The sequence below is a fragment of the Propithecus coquereli genome, unplaced genomic scaffold, assembly GCF_000956105.1.
Source record: "Propithecus coquereli isolate 6110/MARCELLA unplaced genomic scaffold, Pcoq_1.0 Scaffold53, whole genome shotgun sequence".
Lineage (NCBI taxonomy): Eukaryota > Metazoa > Chordata > Mammalia > Primates > Indriidae > Propithecus > Propithecus coquereli.
The window spans coordinates 1,526,262-1,541,928 of record NW_012151174.1 but is presented as its reverse complement, the minus strand read 5'-3'; the positions used below and the strand labels follow the sequence as shown (position 1 = coordinate 1,541,928).

Below are 15,667 nucleotides of genomic sequence, written 5' to 3'. Positions count from 1 at the left end.
TGGTAGGTGCTTCCCAGGGTTACTTGGTCCCCTTCAAATATAGCAGCAATATTGCTAGATTGTTTGAGAGACTTTTGCCGCAGGGGTTCTCCTCTTGTGTCTTTCCTTAAAGGTAGGGAGTCATTTTTGGTCACATGAGGATAAAGAGAACAGAGTAGAGGTGAATTTTGTTTTATCTGGAAGCCATTAAGGCTTTTTCGGTTTTAACTGAAACCCAACTCACACTGGCCTGAGCCACAAAGGAATTTATTGGTCTATGTAACTGAAAAGTTTGGACTGGTGGGAGGCTTCAGGCTAGGTAGATCCAGGTCTTCAAATAATGTGAACAGGTCTTCCTTCCTCCCCCCCCATCTCTTGACTTTAATCTGTGTTGGCTTCATTCTGAAGCAGGTTTCCACCACGAGGTAGAAGAGGTTGCAACTAGTAGTATCACATGTATGATCTGAGCAACCCCAACCAAGAACGTATCTTCCCTTATAGTTCCAACAAAAGTCCAGGGAGGACTTTCCTTGGCTAGGCCTTACCCCATGTCCACTTCTAGAACCAAAAAAGACCGTAATTCTTCAAGAGTGACCCAGGATGCTGCTAGTAGAAGGTGGGAATGGATATTTGGCAGGCAGATCCGCCAGCGTCCATCACAGCAGATGCTGCCGCAGTGAGCTGCCTTGGAACAGTCAGTGCCGGTGCCTCGTCCAGGTCTTACTCTCTCACTGCAGCCAAGCACCTGGGATAGAAGGCAGCTGGGTACCTGTGGCCCTTTGATGGAAGAAGGCCATCCGTTCCTGTCCAGTTACCCTCGAGACCACACACACAGCATCCTTCTCCCATCCAGAACACACAGGAACCCTTCCTTTAGGGTGATTTTTTTTTTAACAGTGAAATCTTAAAGATGACTGTTTCCCTAAAGCCCGGAATGTTTACTGAAGACTGTCAGAACCATCCTCCGTCACTACATCCTCTCCATCAGTGATGTTCTATAAGCAGTAGGGTGGCTTGAAAGTGTAAACCAGAGAGGTCCAAGGGAGAGATGGTTAGCGAACTTCTGGTCTTTTCCTAGTCTGTATCCCTCTGTTCTAAGGACCCCAAGCCACAGGTTTTGTTTGTTCTGTGCAGTAGTAGTTCACTGTTGCTATTTTAATGTGAGTTAGTTTCCCACATTTAAAAATGGGATTTTATTTAAAAATCTAGATTTCCAGCTCCTCTTTAAAAGAAAAAATTCTAAGACCTAGCAATCCTGGGACCACATTCCTACTTAGAGGGGATGGGTATATACACACCTAATGGGTGCGGTGCGCACCGTCTGGGGGATGGACATGCTTGAAGCTCCGACTTGGGGGCATGGGGCAAAGGCAATACATGTAACCTAAACATTCGTACTCATGTAATATGCTGAAATTTAAAAAATTTTTTTTTAAAAAATTCCTACTTGGTAACAGTTGTTTAGAGATGGATAATGACTGTCCCTTTAGACGAGGTGTAGACTTTCCAACTCACGATAGTCCCTACTGGCCTGCTTTGTTCAAAGCCTGGCCTTGTAAGCATCATGTTTAAGACTCCATTCTATCCCAAAGCGTTGCTTCAGGTATTTGGCTTGGAGGAAGAAGCTGGATTAATGTTTAGTCACCAGCTTATTTGGGGGGGGTACAGTGCTGTTGCTTAGGAAAAGTAGCAACCCAGTAAAAGAATTTATGGGAAAGAGTGTGCACAACTTTGGTCATCTTTTTGCAGTAAATGCTGTTGGCATATCAAACCTCCTGTCACAAATGTTCCCTCTGAAATAGTAACATGTCCTTCTGTCTTATGAGTTGCCACCCAGTGAAGGAATCCCTCCCACTCCCGAGGGATGTTCATCCAGCCTCCGCTTGACCACTTCCAGCAGTCAGGGAGCTTATTACCTCCTCGCATGGCAGCCAATTCCATTCTTGGACAGATACATTATTTTAAAATTCTTCCTTATGTTGAGGCAGCTGCTGCCTCCTTGGGACTGAAAGCCACAAAATACTGGAGCTGGGAAAACATACTGATTTTTTTCAGGCACATGAGCTACCACTCATCCACCCTGCATCCAGGGCAAATATTGATAATTAATCACAGCACTCTTTCTCACTGAGCCAGGAAGTAGAATCCTGCCTGAAATTTTTTTTTTTTTTTTTTTTTTTTTGAGACAAGTTCTCGCTCTGTCACCCAGGCTGGAGTGCAGAGCTCACTGCAGCCTTGAACACCTGGACTCAAGCAATCCTCCTGCCTCAGCCTCCCAAGTAGCTGGGACTACAGGTGTGCATCACCACGCCCAGCTAATTTTTTAAAAAACGTCTGTAGGGACGAGGTCTCACTATGTTGCCCAGGCTAGTCTTGAACTCCTGGGCTCAAGTGATCCTCCTGCCTCAGCCTCCCAAAATGCTGGGATTACAGGCATGAGCCACCCCCTATTTTTGTAATTTTTAAAGAAGAATTTAATTTTTAAAAAATTTCAGGTACCTTGTCTGTGCCAGGCAGTGTTCTAGGCACTGGCTGACTATATATTAATAGCTTGCATTTTGGTGGGAAGAGAGAAACAACATAGATAATATCTGAGGGTGCCAAATTATATAAAAGAAATGAAATAGTGTTAATATTATTGAGTAATCAGAGGAGAGACTCCATTGGATGGTCAGGAAGTGACATTGAGCCAAGACCTGAATGACAAGTAGGAGCCAGCCTCGAGGGGAAGAGGATTCCAGTGAACAAGAAAGAATTTGGTACTAGATGAGGTTAAAGAGGCCACAGGAGTCCTAGGGGGCCTTGTAGGCCAAGATAAGAAGTTTGGTTTCAGTTTAGATTTTATTTAAGTGCAATGGGAAGTTATTAAGACGATTTTAAGCCAGGAAGGTGACATCTGATTTCCCGTTTAAAAAGATTGCTAGGAGGCCTGTTTATCTTGGAGCAAGGTTTCGTTTTCCCTCATACCTTTCCCTGTTTCTTATATCCAAAGGGATCGACCCCCAGGCCAGTTTGCTGTGTTGAGGGGTCCCGCAGGGGAGCTGTGAGGCAAGTCAGCCATTGCGTGGTGCACACCGCAGCCCTCCTTAGCAGGCACACGGAAGATCAGGGAGATGTGGGTGGCTCCCTTAGACCTAGACTGATAGGGTTCAATGGGTCTTTGTATGGAGTTTTCAGTCCAGGGCACCTCAGTCCTTTGGCAGTCAGGAGGGGATGGAGCCAAATGTGGTTTGGGGATAGAGCCAAGGGCTCTTGGTTGCAAGAGAGACGGACGGAGGAAATGTTGAGTGGAAACCTGGAACTCGAGTCACTTAGAAAAAGGCTTCAGAGTGGTGTCTAGAAACCAGTCACCTGAAAAATGGGCCTGTTGTTTGCCTAGTTGAAACAACTCCTGTGTAATTCCTGCCTAAGAGGGAGCTTTGGATACTTTCTTGCTTGTGAGTTTTTGAGTTTTGATCTGTCCTCTTCCTCTCTTGGCATCCTCTTGACTCCCAGGAGCTGAGACAGGCTGGTGGTGTCTCTGGAAGCCAAGGAGACTTTCTAACCAGAGGGCTTAGGTCTGGAGCACCCTTCAGGGGAGTGAAGAGGGCTGGGAGAGACTCACCTCAGAGTAGAGATAGGTGGAATCGTAGGGATCAGAGCTGGGCCTTTTCCAGAGTGGAGGTGCTAGGTTGGAGAGATAAGATCCCCTCAGCCCATTGATCTTTGAAAAGGCCTCTGTCCATGCCTGTGCCTAAGGGCTGACAGGTACCCAGCCACTTATTGATCAGATAGCTCTCTGCATACATGAGATCTCCACCAGGGTCACTACCCCACCATCCATCCCCCACCTAGCATTGTGGATCTTAGCTTGAAGAAATTTAAAGAGCCCTTGGGGTCCTTTCAGCAGGTGAGCAGTGACTCCATCCAACACTCAGAGGAGGTGGCCAGAAACCAGCAAGGTTGAGGATGTCCCCAGTGTCACATGTCTGCTTAGTCATGTCACCTTGGACCAGATCTCCATTAATTCAGATCTTTTCCCATTTCTGAAAAATCTTTCCAACTTACTCTCTGCTTGAAATCCACTTCCTTTGGCACTATGACAGCCAGGTATGAGGGGCAGCATCTTCTCCTTAGTCTCTGGGATGGGTCTCTGAATCCCAATTAAGCCTTTTCTCTGGATCTGGAGACTGGGACGAAGGTTGATTTTGTATCTGGTGTTGGCTTCGTCTTTCTCTCAGGAGCTCAGCAGAACAAGTACCCTGAAAGAGGAAGGAATGAGGCCTTCATGCCCCTTCAGCTATAACCTGGCCAGCCTCAGCCCCTTCATTCTGTCTGACCCCTTTGCTTCCTTTTTCAGGAGACTGGAGAGGTGTGGCTGGACCAAGACCTCCCCCAATGTGAGCAGGCTTCCTCCTTCCCCCACCATCCGTCACCACACCTGGGGACATCTTCAAACCCTGGCCTTCAGGGGAGAGGTAACAGAAGCCCAGAGCCGGGACCATGTGACGGCGCTGGCCCTCGCCACCGCCGTCCCCCTCACCCTGGCCCCAGGCCCGGCACCATGATGTTCCGAGACCAGGTGGGCATCCTCGCTGGCTGGTTCAAGGGCTGGAATGAGTGTGAGCAAACAGTGGCCCTCCTGTCACTTCTGAAACGGGTCACCCGTACCCAGGCCCGCTTCCTACAGCTCTGCCTGGAGCACTCACTGGCAGACTGCAATGACATCCACCTGCTGGAATCAGAGGCCAACAGTGCCGGTAAGTCTCCACCCCTACATATGGGAGCGCAGCAGGAGGGAAAACCGGAACAGACGTCAGGTGGCTGAGGAGGGTAAACCGACAGTGGTGCTAAGAAATGTAGGTTCTAGGCTCGTTGTTGGGTGGGGAGTCCCTGACCTTCCAAGTCATCATCTTGGGTCTCCTGGGGCTGTGTTGCTGGATATCCTCAGGCACAGAATGGGGGACTCCTTGGAGAGGGCATTGTAAACTGCGAACTATCCACCACAGAGGAAGGATCATGTAGGGCGGCTTATGTGGGTGGCTGAAAGGAACAGAGGAAAGTCAGTACCAATGAAAGGGGGTGAAGGTAAGCAGTAAGTCATGTCTCAAGCTCTAGGATAGCAGAGCTAGGAGGGAATTTTAGAACTCTTCCAAAACCCACAAGTAATCCTATACTATTTTTCACTCCCAAAGGTAGGGTGGACTTAAGGCATAAGCAACTTCAAGAGAGTTTTGAATTTAGATATAGTTCTTCACATCAGTTCCCTAAGCACTCAGTAGAGAGGCACTTTGTGTCCCTTGAGCTTGGCACTGGGATGGGTGAGCCAGGCTTCTGTAGAACCTGTTCCTAGGGCCCCAATTGTACACAGTCAAATGAGAGAATCATCTCAAGGATGAGATGACCACTGCTGAAGCCATTCTGGGGTTAGGTGGAGAGCTGTTGACTCTAGTGATGGGTGGGAGAGGTGGAAACCAGACAAGAGGGAGAGTAGTGGGTACCCAAAAGCTACCTGGGAGGAAGACCCTTGTAGAATTTGTCCAAATTAGTCACCCTAACTCTTCCCACCACTTTCTCCATAATAATAGTTGACATTGAGCCCTTACAACAAATAATGTACTGTTTTTACTTGTATATTAGCTTGAAAAGCAGTGTTATTGGGCGGCTCTCCAGTCAGCCTATCTAGGTTTAAATTCCAGTTCTGTTACTTGACATGTAACCAAGGGATTTAACCTCTCTGTGCCTCGGTTCCCTCATCTTAAGATCAAGATGATAATTATCTACCTTCTAGGGTAATTACGAAGATTCATTGAGTTAACACATGTGTAGCACTTAGAACGTGGCCTAGCATGAACTGTCAATTGTTGTATTTATTGTCAGTAACTCGTTTAGTCCTCACAACAACCCCATGAGATAGGTACTATTATTAGCCCCATTTTACAGGTGAGGAAACAAACATGGGCTGCTAGGGTTGAGATTTGGGGAACCATAGAACTGCCTGGCCTCCCTCATCTCCCCAGGCCTACTTACCTTAGCAACAGTTGCTTTTATTTTACAGAGTTTTTATGTACAAGTGACAGAGGGGAAAGACAAGTTACTCAGGCCAGGAGTCACACCAGCTTAATTCCCTGTCTGGCAGTCAAAGAGCAGTAAGAAGCCAGCTCAGCTGCAGCAGGGTCAGAGCTCAGCCGTTTCTCACCCCTGCCACCCTCCCCACTGCTCTGTCACCAGGGCTGGGCGTTCTGTTTGCGGTACGGCTCTGCCTCCAGAGTGGGGGCTCCTTTGGGTCGGGTCAGTGTCTCATGCAGCTTTATCACACATCCCCATTACCCCATCCTGAGCAGGCAGTTGCATGACTGCTGGGTGCCAATCTTGGCTGTATATCAGAGTCCCCGGTAGTGCTTATTGCTATTTACTTGAGTATTTTTAGTTTTTGCCTTGGTTTTCAGAACTTGTGCGAAAATCAAACCATACAGAAGGGTGAAAAACGAGGTCTCCCTTCCAGACTCCATGTTCCCGTTTTCTTGTTTATTTTTTATGTGATAAATTCCATGTATATATAAGTGCATACATATTCTCCTTCCAACTTTGTCATTGTTTTAATTGTTTTAATACATATGGCCAAACATCACACGTATTAACCAGTTTGTTTCTTTCATTTATCAGTATAATTTGAAGATTGTTCCATATTCAGCACGTGTATATACCTCACTGTGGCGAATGCCTGCATAACAACGAGAATAGGTCGCATTTATAGAGCCCTACCTGTAGCAGTGCTTTACCTGTATTGCTCATTTAACTCTCACAGCAACCCTATAGGTTAGGTCCTATGATTCTTCCATTTTACAGATGAGGACACTGAGGTCTGGAGATACTAAGTGACTTGCCCTGGGTCCCACAGTTGGTCAGAGGTAGAGCTTAAATTTGACTTTAGAGCTCTCGACCAGTAGGCTCTACCAGGTGGTGTGTGTGGTCTGGCCCTCACAAACAGTGCTGTAATGAGTACCCTTTAAGCATCTCCAGGATAAATTTCTAGGATTCTGTGGTACTGCTAGTTTGGAGGTATGTGCATTTAAAATATTTCTTCTCACCACATTGCCCTTGAAAATCATGCTACACTTTGCACAAAAAAAATCCTGAGGCACAGCTCAGATGATTTGCACTGGGATATTGGGGGTAGGGCCTAGCCAGGCTCGAGAACTACCACAGAACGAATTGAATGATGAATGAATATATGAACCAAGGTCTTTATCCACAGCCCCCATGTCAGATGGTGAGAATATAACAGGCTGGTACTCACATGGGCGTAGAGTTAAGGAAAACTTAGAATGAGGAAGAGAGGGAGGGCCATGGTGTGTTCAGGAGTCAGTAGGAAGCCTGCCAGAGTGTGACTTGAAAGGGAAGAGATCATAGAGGTACATTCTGTAGGGCCTTGAATGCCTCTTTCCTGGTAGACCTGAGGGCTCCAGGATTAAAGAAGCTGGTGTCTCCTCTCTCACTCCCACCCTCAAGTAGAACCACCCCCATCCCCAACCCGTCTTATTTGTAAAAGAAAGAAGGCCCTGCTTCCTGGGCCTGGGGACCTGCCTCGTGGGAGGAGCTGTTCCTCCTCTGACCATTTCTCCTCCTCTATTCATTATGGCCTTCCCATTCCCTTGTGATTCTCAAACTTGTGTCATCGTCAGAATCACAGGGGAGGAAGGGTGACTGTTAAAATCCAGACTCTTCTGCCCTCCACCCCAGACTCATTAAATGAAAATCCTGAGGGGGTGGGCCTGGGAACAAGTACCCAGGTTCTTCTGATGACCAGGCAGCGTGAGAGATGACGCCCTGCTGGATGATTCATTTGCCATGGGGCGCATGAGACTAGGAATCAGGATGCTTAGTTCCAGATCCAGCTCTGCCACTAACACCTCTTGTGACCTGGGTCAACTCTCTCCCTGTTAGGCCTGAGGATGCCCATGTGGACAGTGAAGGGGTTGTTCTAGATACTTTCCAGGTATGTCTTCGGCCTCTGAAATAACATGCCAAAGAAGGCAGAGCCACAGGCAAGCATACTACTTTCTGTTTTGGGGGTATAGCGCATTCTTTTAGAGCAACAGTTCTTAATATTAAATGGGATGACTACTCAGAAAATCTGCCCTTCCCCACCCCTGCAAAAAATGATGCACATTTGGCCAGGCGCAGTGGCTCACGCCTGTAATCCTAGCACTCTGGGAGGCCGAAGCGGGCGGATCGTTCTGAGCTCAGGAGTTCGAGACCAGCCTGAGCAAGAGCGAGACCCCGTCTCTACCAAAAATAGAAAGAAATTAATTGGACAGCTAAAAATATATATAGAAAAAATTAGCCGGGCATGGTGGCACATGCCTGTAGTCCCAGCTACTCGGGAGGCTGAGGCAGTAGGATCGCTTGAGCCCAGGAGTTTGAGGTTGCTGTGAGCTAGGCTGACGCCACGGCACTCGCCCCAGGGCAACAGAGTGAGACTCTGTCTCAAAAAAAAAATGATGCACATTTATCCCACAGACCAAATTTTGAGTTGATTTGGTCTACCAGTCCCCGGTTAAGAGCTGCCTGTTACCAGTCTGAAGTCCTTCTTCAGCTTTTCAGATTCCTTCAAACCAGGAGGACTGAACAGTGAAACAGATCCACTGCTTTTTTCTGGATTTTCTCTCCATGTCCTACCCAACCAACCCGGCTACTTCCTCTAGTTCTCCAAGGAGACCCTGGGTTTGAGTTTAGATCAGAGCTGCCCGCCTGCCTATCTCCTCAGGTAGGGCAGGGAGCAGAGAGGAATTGACCCAGGTGAGTGGCTCCAATCCTAGCTTCATGTCACAGTCCCCTGGGGACTTTGTAAAAATATTGTTAGGCCTAGGTCCTACCCCAGAGATTTAAAGCTCCCTAGTTGACTCTCGTGTACACCTAATGGAGAGCCAGATGTCTTGATGCTGATGGTGATTCTGGGTGGGCCCAGGAAGGTGGTGAGGGTACTGTCGTGTGACCTACTAGAAGTAGGGGGTGGAGGCTTATAGCTGTGGAAGGGGGCACTGGCCCGGGCTATCCTTTCCTCTCAAGCAGCTGGGAAGGCGTAGGAAGGTCCTGCAGCCCACGTAGCCTGCATCGACTTCATGGAAGCAGAACCTGAGGCAACACCTAGGAACAGAAAAGCAGTACTTTGAGGGTCTCTGGAGCAGGGAAGAAGAGGCCCAAGGCTTCCCCTTGTTGTGATTCTTGCTCCTTCTCCCGGTGCTGTCTTCTTTGCCTGTTGGAGCTGTAACAGTAATCCCGGCCCTTTCCTTCCTGGTGCTGACTTGGACCACTAGAGTGTTCCCATGGACAGGAGGGAGGAGACTAGGGCCAAGGGAGCTGAATTCCACTTCTCTCCCTGGTCCTGTAGCTTCCTGGGATGCATTTCCTGCATTTTCTTCCCACCTCCTGTCCTCTGAGTCAGTCCCTGTATCCAGCAGGTTTTAAGCTCCTCCCTCTCTGGCTCACTGAGCCTGGGTGGGGAAACTGAGGTCAGGAGAGGGCCATAGCAAGTGAGTCACCAGAGCTTAGCCTTGATGCCTCCACCCTCCTCTTGCAAGCTGTACCGAAAGTTCATCAAACAAAAATGTGGGCCCCCTGGCCCTCCCCCACGTCTGTGTGAGCTAGGGTGAGGCAGAGAAGGGCACATTTGGAGCCAAACTCCAGCCCCTCTGGTGCCTGAGGCTGCCACGATTGTTTCACCAGCCCAGCACATAAAAATGGGGTTGTCCTTACGGCAGTCTCAAAGATATATTTGGCTTCTATGATTTGCCAGGACCCAGGGTCATGACCTATTTAGCTCTGGTCACCTGGCCAGCCCTGTCCCAGTTGCCACTGTAGCCAAAGAGGGCACTTGTACACATAGTCTCCCTGGTCTTCTCCATGTCTGTGGAGTCCAGGTTTGCAGCTTGGCAGGAAGCAGCCATTGGCATCCTGGCATTCCCCAGTCCCCTCCCCTGTCCACCCACCTTTAGAATTTCATCATTACTTGTTGTGTATCTAGCTCTGAAGAACCAGAGATGTGTCTGCTTTTGGTAAATAACTGTGTGAAATTCCCCACCCCTGTCGGGAATCTTAAGGGGGAGGCCCAGATGTGCTCTTCTCCATGAACTGCCCTCCACCTCGCCCTGAAACAGCATGGGCTCTAGATCTTCAACCAGGAGCAAGGAAAATAATGGTTAAAATGTGCTGAGCACTCATCACATGCTAGGTGCTTTGCATGGTTGCCTCCTTGACTCTTTACAGCAACCCTGGAAGGTAGGGGCTTCTACAACCCCCTTTGCACAGAAGAGGAGACCAAGGTTCAGAGAGGTTAAAGAACTGGCCCACAATTATATTGACCTAGGTTGTGGAGGAAGAGCTGGATTTTGAACCCAAACAAGTTTTGTTTTGTTGTTGTTGTTGTTGTTGTTGTTGTTTTTGAGAGAGTCTCACTCTGTGGCCCGGGCTAGAGTGCCGTGGCGTCAGCCTAGCTGACAGCAACCTGAAACTACTGGGCTCACATGATCCTCCCGTCTCAGCCTCCCAAGTAGCTGGGACTATAGGTGCATGCCACGATGTCTGGCTAATTTTTTCTATTTTTAGTAGAGACAGCATCTCTCTCTTGCTCAGGCTGGTCTTGAACTCCTGAGCTCAAGCAATCCTCTGCCTTGGCCTCCCAGAGTGCTAGGGTTACAGGCGTGAGCCACCGCACCCAGCCTGAACCCAGACAAGTTTGCCTATTGAGTTTGTGCTCTTACTTAGTATATTCTGCTAGGACCTGAGACAGGGTGACCTGAGCTTGGGGGATCCTAGGGAAGCACATTATATACACATAGACACTACCACCTTCCAGGGGACCATCTGGGTTCAATTGTGCAGGTATTCCTTGGGCCCCTGCTGTGCCTCAACTCTGGGCCAGACTTTTTGGATCTGGGCAGGAAACTAGAAGTTCCATCCCCACCCATCATCTGCAGCCCCAGCTGGGCTCACCCAAGGGGCCTGAGGCTGCACAGATTCCTTGGACCAGTTCCAGTACTCACTGATGCTTCCCAGTCATGGGAGGCCTGCCCTCCCCACCACCACCACCGCACGGACACATGAACACACAGTTCCCCAGGGCCAGCCTCCATTCGTCCAAAACCACTCTCTCCTTTCTCAGCAGTAGAACAAGGTCCTTCATTGAGCCCAACCCTTGGGGCTGTTCTGTCACGTCCCCTGGCAGTACCAGAGGAGAAGCTGTATTCCTTAGCCCTGGGGTCCTGGCAGTACTCTGGGGTGGGGGAGGGACTAGACAAGGCTTCTCTCTGTCCCAGATGCCTCTGGCTACCCTGCAAGGCCTAAACAACAGCAATTGAGAATGTCGGGGTAGGGCTGAAGGGGCAGACTGACTCTATTGGAGAAGGGAGAAAAACACCCATCACCGAGCCGCATTCCGAGTGCTGTGGGCAGACTCTGTCAGGTGCTTTACGTGCACCATCTCCCTAGATCTTCTCAGCAGCCCTATGATCCTGTTTTACAGAGGAGGAAGCATATTGCCCAGGCGACTGCATGACACAGCTGCAATGCAAGTCCTTTACTCCTTTACTCTCTGTCCCTAATATTAATCACTATGTTTCTTCTTCCTTCTCATCAAGAACTAAAATCTCAGGGGTAAGTTAGCAAAAGGGGCTGCCAGAGGGTTCCTTACCATTTGGTCCAGTGTCAGGTGCATGGGAGAGGGCAGGAAGGGAAAAGATTCTCTAACGTCAGGAAGACCTGTTCCATCTTGGACTGATCTTTCGATGTGGAGATGGCCCGAGGGAGAGCACATGGTTATGGGGAGCAAACCGAGGGGATGATGAGGTTTCTTAGCTTTGAGTGACAGATCCTGAAGGGGATCTGGAAAGCCAGGGAAGAAGAGAGACTTGGCATTGGAGAGAGAGAAGCTTGTGGGTCAAAGTTCCTCCCAATTCTGGAGTCAGACAGACTTGGATTCAGGTCTCAGTTCTGTCACTTACAAGCTCTGTCACTTGGGGGAAGTCACTTCACCTTCCCAAATCTGTTTCCTAATCTGCAAAATGGGAATGCTAAAACAGAGTTGCGAAAGGTGTGAAAAACAGTCCTGTACTTAACATGGCATCTGACACATAGTAAATGCTTGACAAGTGCTATCCATTATTGCTATCGTTGTTAGTAGTAGTAGTAGCAGTCGTAGTAGTACTACTACGTACTACTACGTCGTACTACTACAACTGCTACTACTGTTGGTTTTATGGTTAATTTTGGCCAGTGCTGTGGCCATAGCACGAATTGATGTCTTTCAGTGGGTGAATTCCTGGGCACTTTAACAGGGGTTCTCTAGGAAGCTTAGAGCAGAGAGCCCCAGGCCAAGAAAATGCAGTTTGCATAACCAGGAGTGGGAGCTGCGTGCGATTCATTTTCCTAGGGCTACAAATTTAAGCAGAATTAGAAGTGTGTGTGAATCCCAGGCCACAGATTTCCAAGCAGGTGATTAAGAGAAGGAGGGGAACAGAAGGGGCATTTCTCAAGCTTTTATGCAAGTGGCTGGCCTGCAGTGTGGGCAGAGGAGACCAGTGGTCTTTGAATCTTAAGGCCTAAGGAACTTGGGTTGAAAGACCCTCAGATGCCTGGATTTCTGAGACTTTCCTCATATGTGCCTATTCCCAGCCTCTCTGTTTCCTGGGCTGGGAGGGTGGCTTGTGCCTTTACAATCTGTCTGTATATTTGAAAGGAAGAAGCCATAGTAAGATAAAATAACCATGATGCTAGTAAAAGCAACTAATATTTACTAAGGACTTTATGCTGTGGTCTTACTGAATTCATAGAGCCATGCCAGGTAGGAATGATTCTGAGCTTCACTTTACAGGTAGAGAAAGTAGAGCTCAGAGAACTGATCACATTTGCCCAGAGTCATGTGGCCAGTACATGGTGGACAGGGACATATGCCATATCTCTGCCTGTTCTTTTTTTATCACCTGCCCCTCTGGGGTCTTAGCCCTGTCTGGTTAGAGCCTTTACCCCTTTCTAGGACCTCACATGAACACGTTTCTCAGAACTCCTTGTCATGATGTATTTGTGAATCATCACCTTGGCTGTAGGTATGAGCTCAGTTGCTGAAGAGTGAGAACACAGTTGGCCTTGGCCCTTAATTGTTGTCTCTTTTCTCAAGTATTGGTGTTCTTTGTCCCTGTCCTTTGCCCTGTCAACATCATCTCCTTCCTCCACATTCTGTTTAGCTCAGCACAGAAGTGCTAACAAGGTTTTTGAGGGAGGGGATAGTCAGATCTGTAGCAGTTCTTCCCAAGGCCTCCTTTATGTGGCCAGCTAGGGGCTGTATTCTTAGGGAGCTCCCTTCTAGGTCGAGGGAAAACCTGGTTTATCTCCACAGGACAGACTCAGGCTCTTAGATGGAAGGGTAGAAAGCAGAGGTCAGGATTACCATGGCATGGAACATCCAGTGGGGAGACTTCCCGGAGGAGGGCAGTAAGTTCGGGCAGTCTTTTATAAAAGATAGAATTTGTAGAACAGGAAAGAGGTGTTGCAGGATAAAGCCTTGAATCTCAGCCTGAGTGTGGAAGCTTGAATAAATACAGTGTGGAGAGAACCCCAGGGAAGATGGAGGCATCCTGAGCTGAGTCTTTATCTGGAGGAACAGGAGATGGGAAGTACCCTGGAAACGGAAGTGATATTGGGCTAGGAGTTCTTGGACTTTAGTCTGTTGGTGCTGGTTGCCACTGTAAACTCCTGGTCAGGAATGTGATATCCTGATGTGATTCAGGAAGATAAATCCATCTGAATGTATGGGATGGAGTGGAGGAAGAGAATCTAGAAGCAGAGAGACCAGTTAAAAAACAACAGCAGGCATTTGTTAAGTATGTCCGAAGTACCAAAACACCTGCCATTCTTTATTAGCTCATTGAATCTCAAACCAACACTGAGAATGGGGTACTGTAATTATCTCCAGAATTATTTAAAGATAAAGAAGTCAGTGCTTGCTGAGGTCCAAGGTGACTTACCAGGGTCCAGCTAGTAAGTTGGGGAGTCCAGACCTCTGATTCCAGAGCCCAAGGTTTTCTGTATTTCTATATTTTGCCGCCTTCCCCAATCAGGAAGGAGGCTGTTTTGGTAGAGAAAAGGGTGTAGAGACCATGAAGATAAAGGGATTAGGGGCTGGGGGGAGATACAGCAGAAAGAATAGGCCTGGGAGCAGCAGGAAGAGCTCAGATTCCAGAGTATAGCAAGTTTGACTGATTGGAAGCCACACGTTTTTGAGAACAGGAGCGACAGAACCAGGAAAAGTTACTCGGGAAGCAGGGTGATTGTGTTTGATCTCACCTGTATGAGGGACAAGGACTTGGGGGTCATGAACCAAGAAGGGAGAGGAGAGCGGAGCTGAAGGAATAGTCCATAGACAGCTCTCTTGGGTTTATGGGAGTCTCCCACCCTGGCTCTCCTGACATTGTCTCTTTTCCCCTCTAGCCATTGTCAGCCAGTGGCAGCAGGAGTCCAAAGAGAAGGTGGTGTCCCTCCTGCTTTCTCACCTACCCCTGCTTCAGCCAGGCAACACGGAGGCCAAGTCGGAGTACATGAGGCTACTGCAGAAAGTGCTGGCCTACTCGATCGAGAGCAATGCCTTCATCGAGGAGAGCCGCCAGCTGCTCTCATATGCCCTCATCCACCCGGCCACCACCCTGGAGGACCGTAACGCGCTGGCCCTCTGGCTGAGCCACCTGGAAGAGCGGCTGGCTAGCGGCTTCCGCACCCGGCCAGAGCCCTCCTACCACTCACGCCAGGGCTCAGATGAGTGGGGGGGCTCTGCAGAGCTGGGCCCTGGGGAGGCAGGGCCAGGCTGGCAGGACAAGCCACCCCGGGAAAATGGACATGTGCCCTTCCACCCATCCAGCTCAGTGCCGCCAGCCATCAACAGTATTGGGAGCAACGCAAACACAGGTGAGGGGGGTGTCCTAGGAGGCCACGTCTACTTGAAAATAGTCAGACTGGGCTCAGTGAGAGCTCGCTCACTCTGTGGCATTAGGCAAGTCACATAACCTCTCTGGGCCTAAGCTTTATGAGGCAATGCAAAGGTTGCGAACTGGCTTTCCCAGAGCCACATCTGACCTATAGACATGTCTTACTAAGCCCACGCTTTGGTTTTGCTTTTTTATATGTGTTTTTAAATAAGTTTGATGCTATAAGGATTCAGGAATTTTCCCCTGAAAATCAGATTTCCAGCTTCTCTTGAAAAGTCAAAATAATCTAGCAACTCAAGGCCTCTATTCCCAGTGACAACAATAGTATGGAGCTGAATATAGGCCATGCTCTTTAAACCTGCACATTTGCCCCGTTCTACTCCACAGCCCCACTTTGGGCATTTCCGATACCTCACTGGCCTCTAGGGGCATTATCCTTATGACCACCTAATGGAGGGATCATTACCGTCATCTGAGGTCCTTCCAGCCCAGCCATTCTGAATTTTTTTATCTGGCCTCAGCTCACAGCCTTGTTTCTGAAAAGTGTGTTTGTCGATCCATATAAGACATAACTTACACTGCAAGGCATTAGTAATAGTAGGTAACACTTTTGAGCATTGACCATGCTAGGTATTTTTTTATAAGCACTTTTCAGATCTCATTTAATCCTCATCACAACCCTATCATTAGCTCTATTTAACAGATGAGGACACTGGGACTCAAAGAGGTGAAGT

General features: G+C 48.5%; 1 protein-coding gene across 3 annotated transcripts in view; it reads left to right on the top strand.

Moving 5' to 3' along the window:
• Positions 1-15,667, top strand: part of SAMD4B (sterile alpha motif domain containing 4B) — a 38,222-nt gene that overhangs the window by 8,066 nt on the left and 14,489 nt on the right. For 2 of the 3 annotated variants that reach the window (XM_012657105.1, XM_012657104.1), the window contains exons 2-3: positions 4,319-4,718; positions 14,443-14,913. In XM_012657105.1, coding sequence (XP_012512559.1) covers positions 4,523-4,718; positions 14,443-14,913 — 667 coding nt within the window. In that variant the 5' untranslated portion in view covers positions 4,319-4,522. The remainder of the gene's footprint in view (positions 1-4,318; positions 4,719-14,442; positions 14,914-15,667) is intronic. The other variant, XM_012657106.1, reaches the window with a different exon arrangement.